General features: G+C 40.7%; 2 protein-coding genes across 2 annotated transcripts in view; one reads left to right on the top strand and one right to left on the bottom strand.

Moving 5' to 3' along the window:
* Positions 1 to 11,266, bottom strand: part of ANKRD31 (ankyrin repeat domain 31) — a 133,797-nt gene extending 122,531 nt beyond the window's left edge. Inside the window, exons 1-2 of the mRNA XM_082624141.1 lie at positions 11,098 to 11,266; positions 2,083 to 2,156 (exon numbers count right to left, since the gene is read on the bottom strand). Coding sequence (XP_082480267.1) covers positions 2,083 to 2,156; positions 11,098 to 11,252 — 229 coding nt within the window. The 5' untranslated portion in view covers positions 11,253 to 11,266. The remainder of the gene's footprint in view (positions 1 to 2,082; positions 2,157 to 11,097) is intronic.
* A 404-nt stretch (positions 11,267 to 11,670) lies between these two features.
* The window catches only part of HMGCR (3-hydroxy-3-methylglutaryl-CoA reductase), a 58,580-nt gene continuing 56,060 nt past the window's right edge, over positions 11,671 to 14,190 (top strand). The window contains exon 1 of the mRNA XM_082624119.1: positions 11,671 to 11,938. The gene's annotated coding sequence lies outside the window, so the exon portion shown is untranslated. The remainder of the gene's footprint in view (positions 11,939 to 14,190) is intronic.

The raw sequence follows: 14,190 nt of genomic DNA, 5'->3' as shown, positions 1-14,190 counted from the left end.
ACAATGTACATATGACAAAGTTTTGCTACCTTTAATATATAAAATGCTCTAATAAATTAACAATAAAATGAGATTAAGAGACATTAAGGCAATTCACACACACACAAAAACTATAAATGGTCGATATTAAAATATGCCTAGCCTTGGTATTCTTCAAAAATGCAAATTAAAATAATCAGATATGTTTTATTCACCAGTTTGGCAAACATTGCATATGTCCTGTGTTGGATCTAGAGGGAAAAAGTCATCTATTTTAGGGGGCAATATATGTCAAAGTCTGACATGTGCTCATCCTTTAAAGCAAATCTAACTTTAGCTAGTTACTCTAAGGAAATAATCAGAAAAGTAGGCAAAGATATAATACTGAGAAACATCAAACATAATCAAATCATTATATAAGGGTACATTCATACAATGGAATAAAAGTAGCAATTTAACAGGCTGAGGTAGATCAATATAACAAAGAAATAATACATGTAGTGCAATACTAATTATGAAAAAATATACATGTATTGGTATGCAAAAGTCTAGAAAGAAACACAAATACTAAACACTGCCAATTGTTGGGAGTGGAATTACAGGGAAGAGAAGGGGATGGGATCTTTCACTTTCTACATTATATAATTTTACATTTAAAAAATATTTTATACTTTTAAAAATTAGCAAAAATAATTAAAGTCTATCCATTTGCGGAAGGGAAGGGAAGGGAAGGGAAAAAACTTGGTTGGAATATTGAAACAGATCTCTAACTTCTTCCTAGTGTCATTTTATATATCATAAGAACACATTCTGGAGACAAATATTACACACTATCCCTTCTGATTACATGTAGGAAAAACTACTCCAAGATGAAACTGTAATTTGCCACCGGGGTATCAGGTGAGAGGAAGTACAGTGAAGACTTTGTGAACTACAGTGGGCTTGAACTATGCAGATCCACTTAAACGAGGATTTTTTTTAATAGACATACATTTGGCCCTCCATATCCATGGGTATGGTGTCCACAGATTCCACCAACCGCAGACCATATCATGTACTATGTTTACAATCTGCAGCTGGTGGAATTTGTGGATGTGCAATCCACAGATAGGGAGGGCCAACTATGGGACTTGAGAATCTGAGGATCTGGGTGTAAACAGGGGTTCCTGGAATCAATCCTCCATCGATACCAAGGGACAAGTGTATACACAAAAGAAGATTTTCATGATGTTTAGGAGGTTTTCCTTCCATTCTTCCCCTATTTCCAGACATCCTCCAATAAAAAATCGCTCACAGGAAGAAATCATAAAAGGAAATAACCTACAATTTGAACAGCTACTGCAGATTTGATGTTTCTGAACTGTAACAATTAGTGATAGATTTTTCCAGAAGTGCTTAAATTGATCTAGAAGTGGACTTAGGAGGTTTGGAGAATTTGTAAGTGAAAGGCTCTTTTTAAAAATATATATACCGGGCTTCCCTGGTGGCGCAGTGGTTGGGAGTCCGCCTGACGATGCAGGGGACGCGGGTTCGTGCCCCGGTCTGGGAGGATCCCACATGCCGCGGAGCGGCTGGGCCCGTGAGCCATGGCCGCTGAGCCTGCGCGTCCGGAGCCTGTGCTCTGCAACAGGGGAGGCCACAACAGTGAGAGGCCCGCGTACAGCAAAAAAAATAAAAAAAAAAATAAATAAATAAATTATATATATATATATATATATATATATATATATATATATATATACCCCAAGGATATTTGTACCTTAATTTTAGTCAGAAAGAACCAGACTGATTATTAAAAAGTATTATTTACTTTTGCAAATAGGAAAGTTCAGGGTTAAGCAGGAGATTTTGGGGGGAGAATTGCTATTCGAGTGCCACTTCCACAACTCGGAAGCCCTCTCTAAGAGTCATAAACATCTTCCAGAAGTTACAATCCCCATTGCTATCCTTATAAAATAACAGATTTTAAGGTCTATTACAGATGCCTGTAAGAAACTAACTCCGTGTAAAGTTAAAGAATAAGACTAAATATAAAAGAAGTTAATGGAATAATAATACTTGGAAAATTAAAGGAACTACTTAGAGAAAAGAATTATTTCTTACCTTTGCATGTTCTACTTATAGCAGGATGGAGACTGAACTCAGATCTAAGAGATGTGTCTTGATTAAAGATCAACCTTTCAAACATAAGAAAAGAAGGTACAGATGTTATGATGTTTCCTAAACAAAGACTAACAAATCAACTGTCATCTTTTAGAAAACTTTTTCCAGCTTTATCGAAATACAATTGACATACAACATTATGCAAGTTTAAGGTGTACAATATGATGATATATTGCATATACTGCAAAATGATTAAGTGGATAAACTTTTAACATGGTTCAATGTAAACTACTCATAAAAATTATTATTAATTTGTTAAAATTCTTAGTTACACCACTATTAATATTCTATATCAAAGTATTTTTTTCAGAAATGTAGCCTTTAATTTAAAACTTATCCAAGATGAAAAATAAAGACTTATTCATATGGTCCTGTTCATTTTTATAAATATTGTTATTTTTGGATATTTTGGAGTAAGGGACAAATATCAATATAGTTTTTGAACAGAAGTGAAATGAGGAGAATATCTGAAGGACCAGTGCTGTTGGGTTTGTTCCTTCACCTTTCTCTATACCACAGAGAATTTTTTTTTTTTTTTTTGCGGTACGCAGGCCTCTCACTGTTGTGGCCTCTCCCGTTGCGGAGCACAGGCTCCGGACGCGCAGGCTCAGCGGCCATGGCTCACGGGCCCAGCCGCTCCGCGGCATGTGGGATCTTCCCGGACCGGGGCACAAACCCGTGTCCCCTGCATTGGCAGGTGGACTCTCAACCACTGCGCCACCAGGGAAGCCCACCACAGAGAATTTAAGATTAAAATCCCAGGGTTAAATCTGAGTGTATATTTTCAGAACATACAATTACAGAACTTTAACCTTTGGATTCACTTCTTACTATGCTCTTGGCAGCACCAAGGTAAAGAGAGAAGACAGTCCTTGGTCTCAAGAAGCTTCAAATCTGGCGAGGGATACAAATAGCAATGATATAGCATGGTGAGTATGCTACTAGGCAGACCTAAGTGTTTATTTCTTCTGCTTAAAAAACCTTTAAAGAATGAAAAAACAGGCAAAGGACTTGAATAGACATTTCTCCAAAGAGAATATACAAATAGCTAGTAAGTACATGAAAAGATGCTCAACAATACTAAACATTAGGGAAACGTAAATCAAAACCACAATGAGATACCACTTCACACCAACCAAAAAACAAAACAAAAAACAGAAAATAACAAGTGTGGCAAGGATATAGAGAAACTGGAACTCTTGTACATTTTACTGGAAATGTAAAATGGTACAGCCACTGTGAAAAACAGTTTGGTGGTTCCTCAAGAATTAGACATAGAACTACCATTTGATCCAGTAATTCCATTTCTGGGTATGTACACAAAATAACTGAAAGCAGGGACCTAACTTGTACACCCATGTTCATAGAAACATTATTCACAATAGCTAAAAGGTGGAATTGACAAGTATCCATCGACAGATGAGTGGATAAACAAAATGTGGTACAGACATACAGTGGACTATTTTTCAGCCTTAAAAACGAAGGAACTACTGATACATGCTACAACATGGATAGACCTTAGAAATATCATGCTAAGTGAAATAAGCCAGACACAAAAGAACAAAAGTGATATAATTCCACTTACATGAGGTATCTAGAGGAGTCAGATTCATAGAAAGTAGAATGGTAGTTGCCAGAGGCTGAAGGCATGAAAGAATGGGGAGCTATTATTTAAAGGGTACACAGAGTGTCAGCCTGGGAAGATGAAAAAATTCCGGAGATAACTAGTAGTGATAGTTGTACAACAATGTGAATATACTTAATACCATTGAATTATACACTTAAAAATGGTTAAAATGATAAATTCTATGTTATATATATCTTACCACAACAAAAAAAAAGTTTTAAAATCTTGCCAGAATCCAGGAATGTAACAATGTACTAAGGCATAAATATATGATTTGGAACTAGGGGTTTTTTGGTTTATTTACTTATTCATTTTGCTTTTTACTTTTTTTATGGAAAATTACAAACATCAACAAATAACAGAAACAACAGTATACTCATCGTGTAGGTGCAACAATTATCAGTACACAGCCGATCTTGCGTCCTCTATGATCCCTCTGCCATCCTCTCTACCTGCTGCGAGTCTCCCACTGGATTATTTTTAAAGCAAATCCTGGACATCTTATTCCACTTCATCTGGAAATATTTCAGTATTCAACTTTAAAATATAAGGACTCTTCAAATGTAACCGTAATAATCACAGCTTTAAAAAAACAGCCAAAATTTCATACCTAAAAAAAAGTCAATAATTCCTTAATATCATTAAATTTACAGTCCGTAGTAAGCAGCCTCTATAATGGCTCCTGGTATTTATGACCTTGTATATGGTATTTATCCCTGAGTTCGGACTGGATCCAGTGACTCTTCTAACGAACAAAATAGAGCAAATAGGTTGAGATGTTCCTTCTGAGATTAGGTTATGAAAAGATAGTGGCTTCCATCTTACTCTCTTATTCTCTTGCTTCTTCCCTCTCATGGAAGCCAGCTTGCCATGTTGTGAAAGCCATTTGCAGAAGCCTATGTAGCAAGAAACTAAGGGAGGCCCCCAGTCAACAGTCAAAGAGGAACTAAGGACTCAGTTCAATAGCCAGAGAAGGAACTGAATCTTACAGCCACCATTTGGGAAGAAGATCTTTCTCATGAAGGCTTGAGATGAATGCAGCCTTCTGAGTCCTTGAAGCTGATGATCCAGTTAAGCCACTCCTGGATTCCTGAACCACAGAAACTACACAGTATGTTTATTGTTTTAAGATGCTAGTAAGTTTTGGAGTAAGCTGTTACACAGCAACGTAAACTAATAAACAGATTGTAGTCAGATTTCCCTGTCTCTTTTTACAGTTGTTTTGTTCATATCAGGCTCCAAACAAGATGCACACATTGCATTTGGCTGTATGTCTCTTAAGTCTTTTAAAATCTGTAAGTTATCCCCTTCCCTGCCCCTTACAATTTATTTGTTGAAGAAACTGAGTTGTTTTTCCTATAGAGTTTCCCACATTCTGGATTTGAAGACTGCATGTCATTTAACATGTTCCTCTGTCCTGCATATTTCCTGTAAACTGGTTATTATACATAGAGGTTTGATCTGATTCGAGTTCAATTTGGGGAGGCAATGTGTGTACTTCCTACAGGAGATAACAAAGAATGTGCTGAGAAAGGCAGTCTTGTGCATACAGTCTTTCAACCCCTGCTAGGTCTTGGGTCTGGCACACCTTCTTACTAAAAGATAGAGTCCTCCCAGCCTGTACTGGACTTACCACCTTGTATGGGAATCCCTTTCCCTGTTTAGACTCAGTGTGTACTCCTTCGTTCTGTTTAAACGTGTGTGTCATATGGTACCTGGCCAACCCCACTGCTCTGTCTATCCTCTGTGGGGAAAGGATGAAGTCCTTTGTTCTGTGGCACAAGAAGGGTGTGGGCAGGCCAATGGCCATGCGTCAGCTGCAGAGAGTGACTGTTGGCCACGGGGGACTAATGCCCACTACTGAAGCTAATCTTTCTCTGTCTCTTCTCTGCTCTCCGTTTACCAGTTTTAAGAATAGTACTTGGCACCATTCTGTTTTAATCATCGGAGGAGCCCTTATTTGCCATATATCCTGACCAAAAATGTTGCTTTCTTTAGCTAATTTCATGTGATTATTAATTCTTTGTCTCCTTGTATTTTGCTATTTTTCCCTTCTGCAACTGTATCCTTTAAAACAGGCATTTTCCATCTAGACAATTCACATGAAAATAGTGCTTAGTCTATCTTAAGGGAAAGAATTAACACTCATCTTGCAGGGTAATTATGTTCAATTAGCCTTTTACTATATGCACTTATAATGTTCAGAGGACATGATTTGACCTGAACATATACCTAAATCCAGGTAATAATGAGCTATCTTATAAGGTGGTTCTGTTTAAATGTATTGAACGGGATTCGTTTGCGATATATCCCTTAATGTTATTGAGCAGTTCACATTTACGGGAGGCTGGGACAGAAATTAAGGATTGGTAAAAGGTTCCCAGGGCACATATAAGAAAAATGAATCCTGACTCTTAGTAAACAAATCACAAGCAAACAAAACCTCACTAACCAGCAACTTAAATTCTTACAGATTAGTAGCAACACTTACCAAGCCAAAAAAGGGACTGGATGCATTTTACATTTTCAAGAGGGCTAGGACCAAGTCCAGGTCCTCAGAGTACTTTTCAGGCACAGTTAACACCTGGCATCCTCATTCTTTGAAAGCCTTGCTTTATCTAATCCCAGTGGTCATCAACCCCCTTCTCAGATCTTAGCAAAAGCACCTTAATAGCTGCAACATTTAAGGATTATTTATGTATAACATTTTGCCTGTTGGGGGTCTCTGCTCTACTAGGACTTGTGCTCCTCATTCCAGTCAAAGTTGAGAGCTTGTGCAGGAAAAACAGAGTAAACTGCATATAAGTAAGCAAAGAAGACGGGCGGGAGGGAAGCAATGGTATTCAGTTCCAGCAATGCTTAGACTTTGTATTTCCATACCAATAAAAAGAACACTAGGGCTTCCCTGGTGGCGCAGTGGTTGAGAGTCCGCCTGCCGATGCAGGGGACATGGGTTCGTGCCCCAGTCCTGGAAGGTCCCACATGCCATGGAGCGGCTGGGCCCGTGAGCCATGGCCGCTGAGCCTGCGCGTCCGGAGCCTGTGCTCCACAACGGGGGAGGCCACAACAGTGAGAGGCCCGCGTATGGCAAAAAAAAAAAGAACACTAATTTTTAACCTTGAGCTATGAGATCTGAAAGAATGATGTTTCTATGGCACTGCAGAGAGGCATTTAAAAATGAATTGGGGGGAAAAAAAAGATTGGTCAGTCAAGATAGAGTAAGCCATCTATAGCCTAGTTCCCCACTCATTACAACTAAAAACTCTGGCAGATGGGACTTCCCTGGTGGCGCAGTGGTTAAGACTCCATGCTCCCAGTGCAGGGGGCCTGGGTTTGATCCCTGGTCAGGGAACTAGATCCCACATGCATGCCACAACTAAGAGTTCGCATGCCACAACTAAGGAGCCTGTGTACTGCAACTAAGGAGCCAGTGAGTTGCAACTGAGGAGCCCACCTGCCACTAAGGAGCTCGCCTGCCACAACTGAGGAGCCCATGTGCCGCAAATAAGGAGCCCGTGAGCCGCAACTAAGGAGCCTGCCTGCTGCAACTAAGACCCAGTGCTACCAAATAAATAAATAAATAAATATTAAAAAAAAAAAAAAGACAGTGCCATCTATTAAAAAAATAAAAATAAAAACTCTGGTAGAATTATTTTTTAAAAGCTACCTGAGCAATCTGAAAAGTAAACAATAGCAGGTAAACTGGGGACTGAAATTGAAATCTAAATAACAACTCTGGAGTAGGTGAGTCTCATGGTTTGCTTGGTTTTTTTGTTTTGTTTTTTGCTCCTTTTTTCTTTTTTTTTTGTCTCCAGCTTTGATCCTAGGCCTAAACCTGGAAGTATACAGTGGACACAGACAGCAAAAACTCCAGAAGAAACCTCTCCTACCTTTATCCAGAGAACTAGGGAAAGGGATCCCTGAATGCCAGAAGGTGTGAGGGGAATGTGCCTGAGTTTTCTTGTTTTCTCTCTTTAGCTTCAGAGCTATACTGCTACCGATCATGGTAGCTTGGGCACTTAAAACTCAAGAGAAAACCTGTCTCTCTCCTACTAGAGGAACCATACTCTGAGTATGAAAAGAACCTCTTTTATTTTCTTCTCTTTTTCTTTCACTTTGCCCTGAAGGTGGCCCCAACTGCAGGGAACTACTCTACAGCGAGAAGGCTAACACTGAAAGAAATCCATCTTTCTGGTCATACGAATCAACATGTGGGCATGGGGAGGGAAGGGTGCATGAGAATCCTGGAGAAAAGAGAGCAGGAAGGGGAATCACCTACTTCTGTATATGATCCAACGTAAGTGTGAGGCTCAACCCTGAGCTGTCCACATGCAGAGCAGATTCAGAAAAGTGTAACAAAGGCTTAGAGAACTGAACTATGATATTAACTACTGTCCAAATCCAGATTAATCCCTGAGTGGTACATAAGTCAGACAGACTCAAACAGTAAAGTAAAGGCTTTACTCAAATAGTAAAGGCTTTGAAAATTGGACTGATGTAACCACCACCCACAGAAGGCAAAAACAGAACATGCAGTCAGAACCTAATCAGATTGGGCTTCCCTGGTGGCGCAGTGGTTGAGAGTCCGCCTGCCGATGCAGGGGACACGGGTTCGTGCCCCGGTCTGGGAGGATCCCACATGCCGCGGAGCAGCTGGGACCGTGAGCCATGGCCGCTGAGCCTGCGCATCCGGAGCCTGTGCTCCACAACGGGAGAGGCCACAGCAGTGAGAGGCCCGCGTACCGCAAAAAAAAAAAAAAAAAGAACCTAATCAGATTGACTGCCTGTTACAACAAACAAAAATCAACTCCCTCTAGAGGATTTTAACAGGAACAAGAGTCCAAAACATAACATTCAAAATATACAGGATATAATCCAGAATTACTCAACATGCAAAGAAAAGGAAAATCTGACTAATTCTTGAGAGAAAAACTAACAGATGCCAATGCCCCAACCTCCCAAGCCCAGATCTTGGAATTACAAGACAAAGACCTTAAAGCAGCTATTATAATAATTCTCTATTACATAAAGGTGAACATTTATCAATGGATGAAAACAATGAAGTTATCAACAGAGAAATAAAAACTGTAAAAGAGAATCTGATGGAAAATTTAGGAGATATAATTATAATATCTGAAATTAAAAATTCACTGGATGGTCTCAACAACAGAATGGAGATGAGACAGGAAAAACTAAGTGAATCTTAAGATAAAGCAATAGAAATTATACAGTCTGAAGAACTAAGAGAGAAAAAATCGAAAAAAATTATTAGAGCCTCAAGGATCTGGACACTATCAAAAGGTCTACCATTCATGTCATTTAAAACCCCAGAAAGAGAGGAGAAAAAGATTGGTACATAAAAATATATATGAAGAAATCATGAGAGAAAACTTCTGAAGTCTGGTGAAAGATATGTTTATAGATTTGAGAAGCAGTGAACCCCAAACAGGAAAAACACAACTAAAATCATTACCAGAAACATCATAATCAAACTGCTGAAAATGAAAGACAGTGGGGGAAATGAAAGCAGACAGATTAAAAAAAGATGATATATCACACAAATGGAAATAGTGATTTAAATGGGGAGGGAGGGGCTTGACTACAAGGGACAGGGCAGCACGAAGGAGGTTTTTTTGTTTTTTTGGCATAACAGAACTGTTCTGGATCTTGAGTGTAGTGGTTGTTATAAGACTCCAGGTACCAGTCAAAATGGTCCCTGTACACCAATAAGAGCAAATATTACTGTTTCTATATATAAAAGGGCCAAAAATCTGGATATCACCCTTTACTGCTGCCCTGCCCTCATCCTCCGTATCTCATCAATCACCATCTGCGGCCAAATTTACTTTTAAAGACTTCTCAGATTTGTCCTTTTCCCTCTATTCCCACTCTTTCTGCCTAGTTGAGCTCTCATCATCCCAGTCTGTTACTACTTTGATCCCACAGCTAACCCCTATAGCCTTGCTTTGCAAAAGGTGATCCAACTTTAACCTGGACGCTTGCTAGAAATGCAGAATCTCAAACCCCAGCCTAGAACTCCTGAGTTGCAATCCACCTTGTAACAGGATTCTGAAGTGATTTATAAGAAATTCATAACTTTCATTAAAATTTGCAAAGCCCGGGCTTCCCTGGTGGCGCAGTGGTTGAGAGTCCGCCTGCCGATGCAGGGGACATGGGTTCGTGCCCCGGTCCGGGAGGATCCCACATGCCGCGGAGCGGCTGGGCCCGTGAGCCATGGCCGCTGAGCCTGCGCGTCCGGAGCCTGTGCTCCGCAACGGGAGAGGCCACAGCAGTGAGACGCCCGTGTACCGCAAAAAAAAAAAAAAAAAAAAAAAAAAATTTGCAAAGCCCTAGTCTAGGGCTTGCCCGAGTGAATGAAAATCTGATTATGCTGCTCCTCCACTTAACATCTTACAAGCTCCCTACCAGGACACACACAGGCTATAAGAGGCCTCACGTGACCTTACTGTACCTTTCTCTCCAGGCTCATCTTTCACCACACCCATCTCACCATTTAACACTTCAGTAACACCCAACTGTTTGCACATTCCAACACACGTAACACAATGCTATGTCCCACCACTACACCTTTACCCATGCATGCAGTTCCTGAAAACCTCCTCTCCTTCATCTGACAAATTCCTACCCACCTTCGAGCCTCTACCCAGAAGTCAACCCTGGCAAACTCTGATGACCACCCAGGTTGAGGTAAGCATCCCTCTGGGCTCCTAAACCAGCCCGGGCATCCTTCCTACCCTGACTTCTCACATTACATTGAAATGATCTGTTTACGTCTTTCCTGGCCTGTAGGGTTCTCAGAGTCAGTGGCCTCATCTCTTTTATCTTCTCCCTGTGTCCAACACGGGGAACTAGATATGTTTTGATGAACGGAACTACCATCTTCCCTTGATTCTTATAAAACTATCCGTTTCCAGTTTGGTAGTAACTAGTTCCCCCGTCACACGTTTTCTTCCTGAGAGAAAGTATACTAACCGTCTCCTGGACCTGAGCTACGAGTCGCTGGAAGCAAAATGCACTTGAGGGGTTTAGACCCAAGACTGTTTTGCCTACGCAAAAAAGCCCCAGGCTAAGAAAGAAGGCTTTTTTAAAATGTCAGAAAGCCACCTGCTATACAGCTCATTCGGTCCTAAGTTGGGGAAGGGCTGGGGGGCAGTTGCGGTCTTCTTTATCTACGAAATTCTGAGCTCAGGCCTGGCTGCCCCACAAGGCCCGACTCCCGCCCGCACGCAGACGTTCGGCTGGTAACAACTTCTCCTCAACCCTCAGAGGGCCACCCGCCGCCAGAACCCAGGCCCAACGACGGTCACCTTCTCCAGGGCAACTCCTCTTCTTCCTCGTCGCTCTCCGTCACTGATGCCTCGATCACCGTTTCATCACTGTCCCAGTCTGGGGCCTGGGCACCTTCCTCCATCTCCGCCTCGCACTCGAAGTCTTTTTTATCCTCTTTCTCTAACTCCTCCATTCCCCCAAAAAATAGAAATAAAAAAAAATTTTTAATTTGCTCTGAGGGCCAGGAGAAATTGTGAATTCAGAACAAAACTGGTGGCGGGAGCCCGGTGCGCTACGCGGGCTCACACGGCGGGGCCGAAGGGCGTCGTGGGAAGGCGGGCCAGCGCGGAGGCCTGACCCCACGCCGCCGGCAGGGGGAGCCGCGCGCCGCTCGTCTGACCCGCGCGCCGCAGTCGGCCCCGCCCCCGCACGCCGGCCCCGCCCCCGCACGCCGGCCCCCGCCCCCCCGCTCTCGTGGCCGGAAGTGGCCCGAAGTGGCCGGGCGCGGGCCCGGGGGCCTAGGCTTTCCCGGCGGTCTGGGGTGTGGCCGGCTACTACACCCGCCTTCCGCACTTTTGCTTTGTGGCTGGGCGGTGGGGGGACTAGAGCTGCGGCCGCGGGGATCGGAAAGGAAGCGTTGCCCCAGACAGACTGGAGGCCGAGCCCGCCTAACGCTACCGGCAGCGAGGGAGAGCTGGGTCATGTGCCGTGCAGCTCATCTCGGGCTTGTGAGACGCAGACCCGGAAAGAACTGTCAGCTCTGCTAGAGTTTTCTGAAGCCAGAATGTGGTCTTAGCCCCGAAGAGTGTTTTTGAGTCCGCCAAGTGCTGCCTTTCTCCTTAATCCCTTTGACATCCCTTCCCCAAGAGTCCCCCTGAGGTAAGCAAAACAAAAATGTTAATCAGAAATTTTTAGATGATCTAACTGGTATGTTTTATATTTCTGTTTTTTCCTCAACTCTTTGGTTATGCTGGAATACAGATTGTGTTGGAAAGGCAGGTTAAATGCCTTATATTTTCCCTTTATTACTTTTTATAATAATATTGGTGCCTAGCAGCCTCCCACAGTAACCAATTATTATTTTTAAATGAAGTGACTACATTCTTATATATTGGATTTCAGTCTCTTTGCAAGTTTTTAATTCAGACTCATTTGAAACAAAGCCAAGTGAGCTCCACCTCCCAGGTGAGAGGAAGATTGCAATAAGACAGACCCTTTCTGCATAGCAAGTTTTTACTACTCACTTCGGAATCTACAGGGTCCAAGCACATATTGCGTCTTTAATGATTTGTCAAATAAATGGAAGAAACTAGGGTTTTCTGACTCCTTAATTTACTGTCCTTTTCAGTACATGGAGTGGCTTTGCCATACTTATTATTATTTTACTATTTTTTAAAATTTTTATTTTGTATTGGAGTAGCGTTGATTAACAATGTTAGTTTCAGGTGTACAGCAAAGTGATTCAGTTATACATATGCATGTATCTGTTCTTTTTCAAATTCTTTTCCCATTTATGTTATTACAGAGTATTGAGCAGAGTTCCCTGTGCACTTTACTATTTAGACCATATTTAAGCCACTGCTGTTTAAAACACTTGGTTCGTGGTTGTCTTTTAAACTTACTTGATTCTGGGTGTGGAGAAAAGGAAACCCTCCTACAACTGTTGATGGGAATGTGAATTGGTGCAGCCACTATGGGAAACAGTGTGGAGGTTCCTTAAAACACTAAAACTAGAGCTACCATATGATCCAGCTGTCCCACTCCTGGGCGTATATCTGGAAAAGACAAAAACTCTAATTTAAAAAGAGTCATGTACCCCAATATTCATAGCAGCACTATTTATAATAGCCAAGACATGGAAGCAACTGAAGTGTCCATCCATAGATAAATGGATAAAGATGTGGTGTATATATATACGATGGAATATTACTTACTCAGTCATAAAGACTGAAGTATTGCCATTTGCAGCATCATGGATGGACCTAAAAAATATCACACTAAGTGAAGTAAGTCAGACAGAGAAAGACAAATATTATATATCACTTATATGTGGAAAAATAATACAAATGAATTTATTTACAAAACAGAAACAGACTCATAGACATAGAAAACAAACTTACGGTTACCAAAGGGGAAGGGGGGGTAAATTAGGATTATGGGATTAACAGATACACACTATGATATATAAAATAGATAAACAACAAGGATTTACTGTATAGCACGAGGAACTATATTCAATATCCTGTAATAACCTACAATGGAAAAGAATCTGAAAAATATATATATATGTATAACTGAATCACGCTGCTGTAACCTGAAACTAACAATATTATAAATCAACTATACTTCAATAAAAATAAAATAACCTACAGTTTATATACAAAAAATAAAAAATAAACTTATTTGAATATTCCTCACCTCTATAAACGAGGCAGAACAGTAATAAATATGCAAAGAACTAGACCTCTTTGTGTTTTTTACACCTCTCCACCTATATATCCTCCATGTTTAAAACGGTCCTAAATTCCCAGGTAAAAGGCTGATGGGGAATTTTGTAACAGGTAGATCAGGCTGACAACATTACATCCACTGATAATCTTAACATATCACTAATAGTGAGACAACCAAATATGTTCCTCCAGGCATGATACAATAGGAATAAATGGTGCTACCTATGAAGTATTCTAAGCTTCCACGAAAGTTAAAACCTGAATCTAATCAAGACTCTAGATCTAACTATCAGTTATTTATATGAGGGGGGAAGGTGGAAAAGCAGAGAAATGTGTTAACACCAGGAAGATAAAATTAACCAAATCTAGAATGCGGGAAATTCAATAGGACAAATGACCTGGTTTCTTTCAACAATTTAATATCATGGGGTAAAAAAAGAGGGAATGGGAACTCTTTTAGATTTAAAGAGTCCCTAAGAATAGGGGAGAAATTCAAGCAGTTAAAAAGGAAAATTGATTGCTTGTTAATATAAATACTAACACATAGTGAATTAGTCAGAAAACCTTGAGAAGAGCATTATATTCTTTTTAAACCAACAAATATCTGTAAAAAATTAAAGAATATGAGGCAGAATACAATTAAGTTAGATTATATCAAAATTTGAATCTTTGAGGAATAAT

Source organism: Mesoplodon mirus (assembly GCF_964341445.2).
Source record: "Mesoplodon mirus genome assembly, chromosome: 5".
Classification (NCBI taxonomy): domain Eukaryota; kingdom Metazoa; phylum Chordata; class Mammalia; order Artiodactyla; family Ziphiidae; genus Mesoplodon; species Mesoplodon mirus.
The sequence above is the reverse complement of the archived record's forward strand: the minus strand, read 5'-3'. Positions and strand labels throughout refer to the sequence as shown.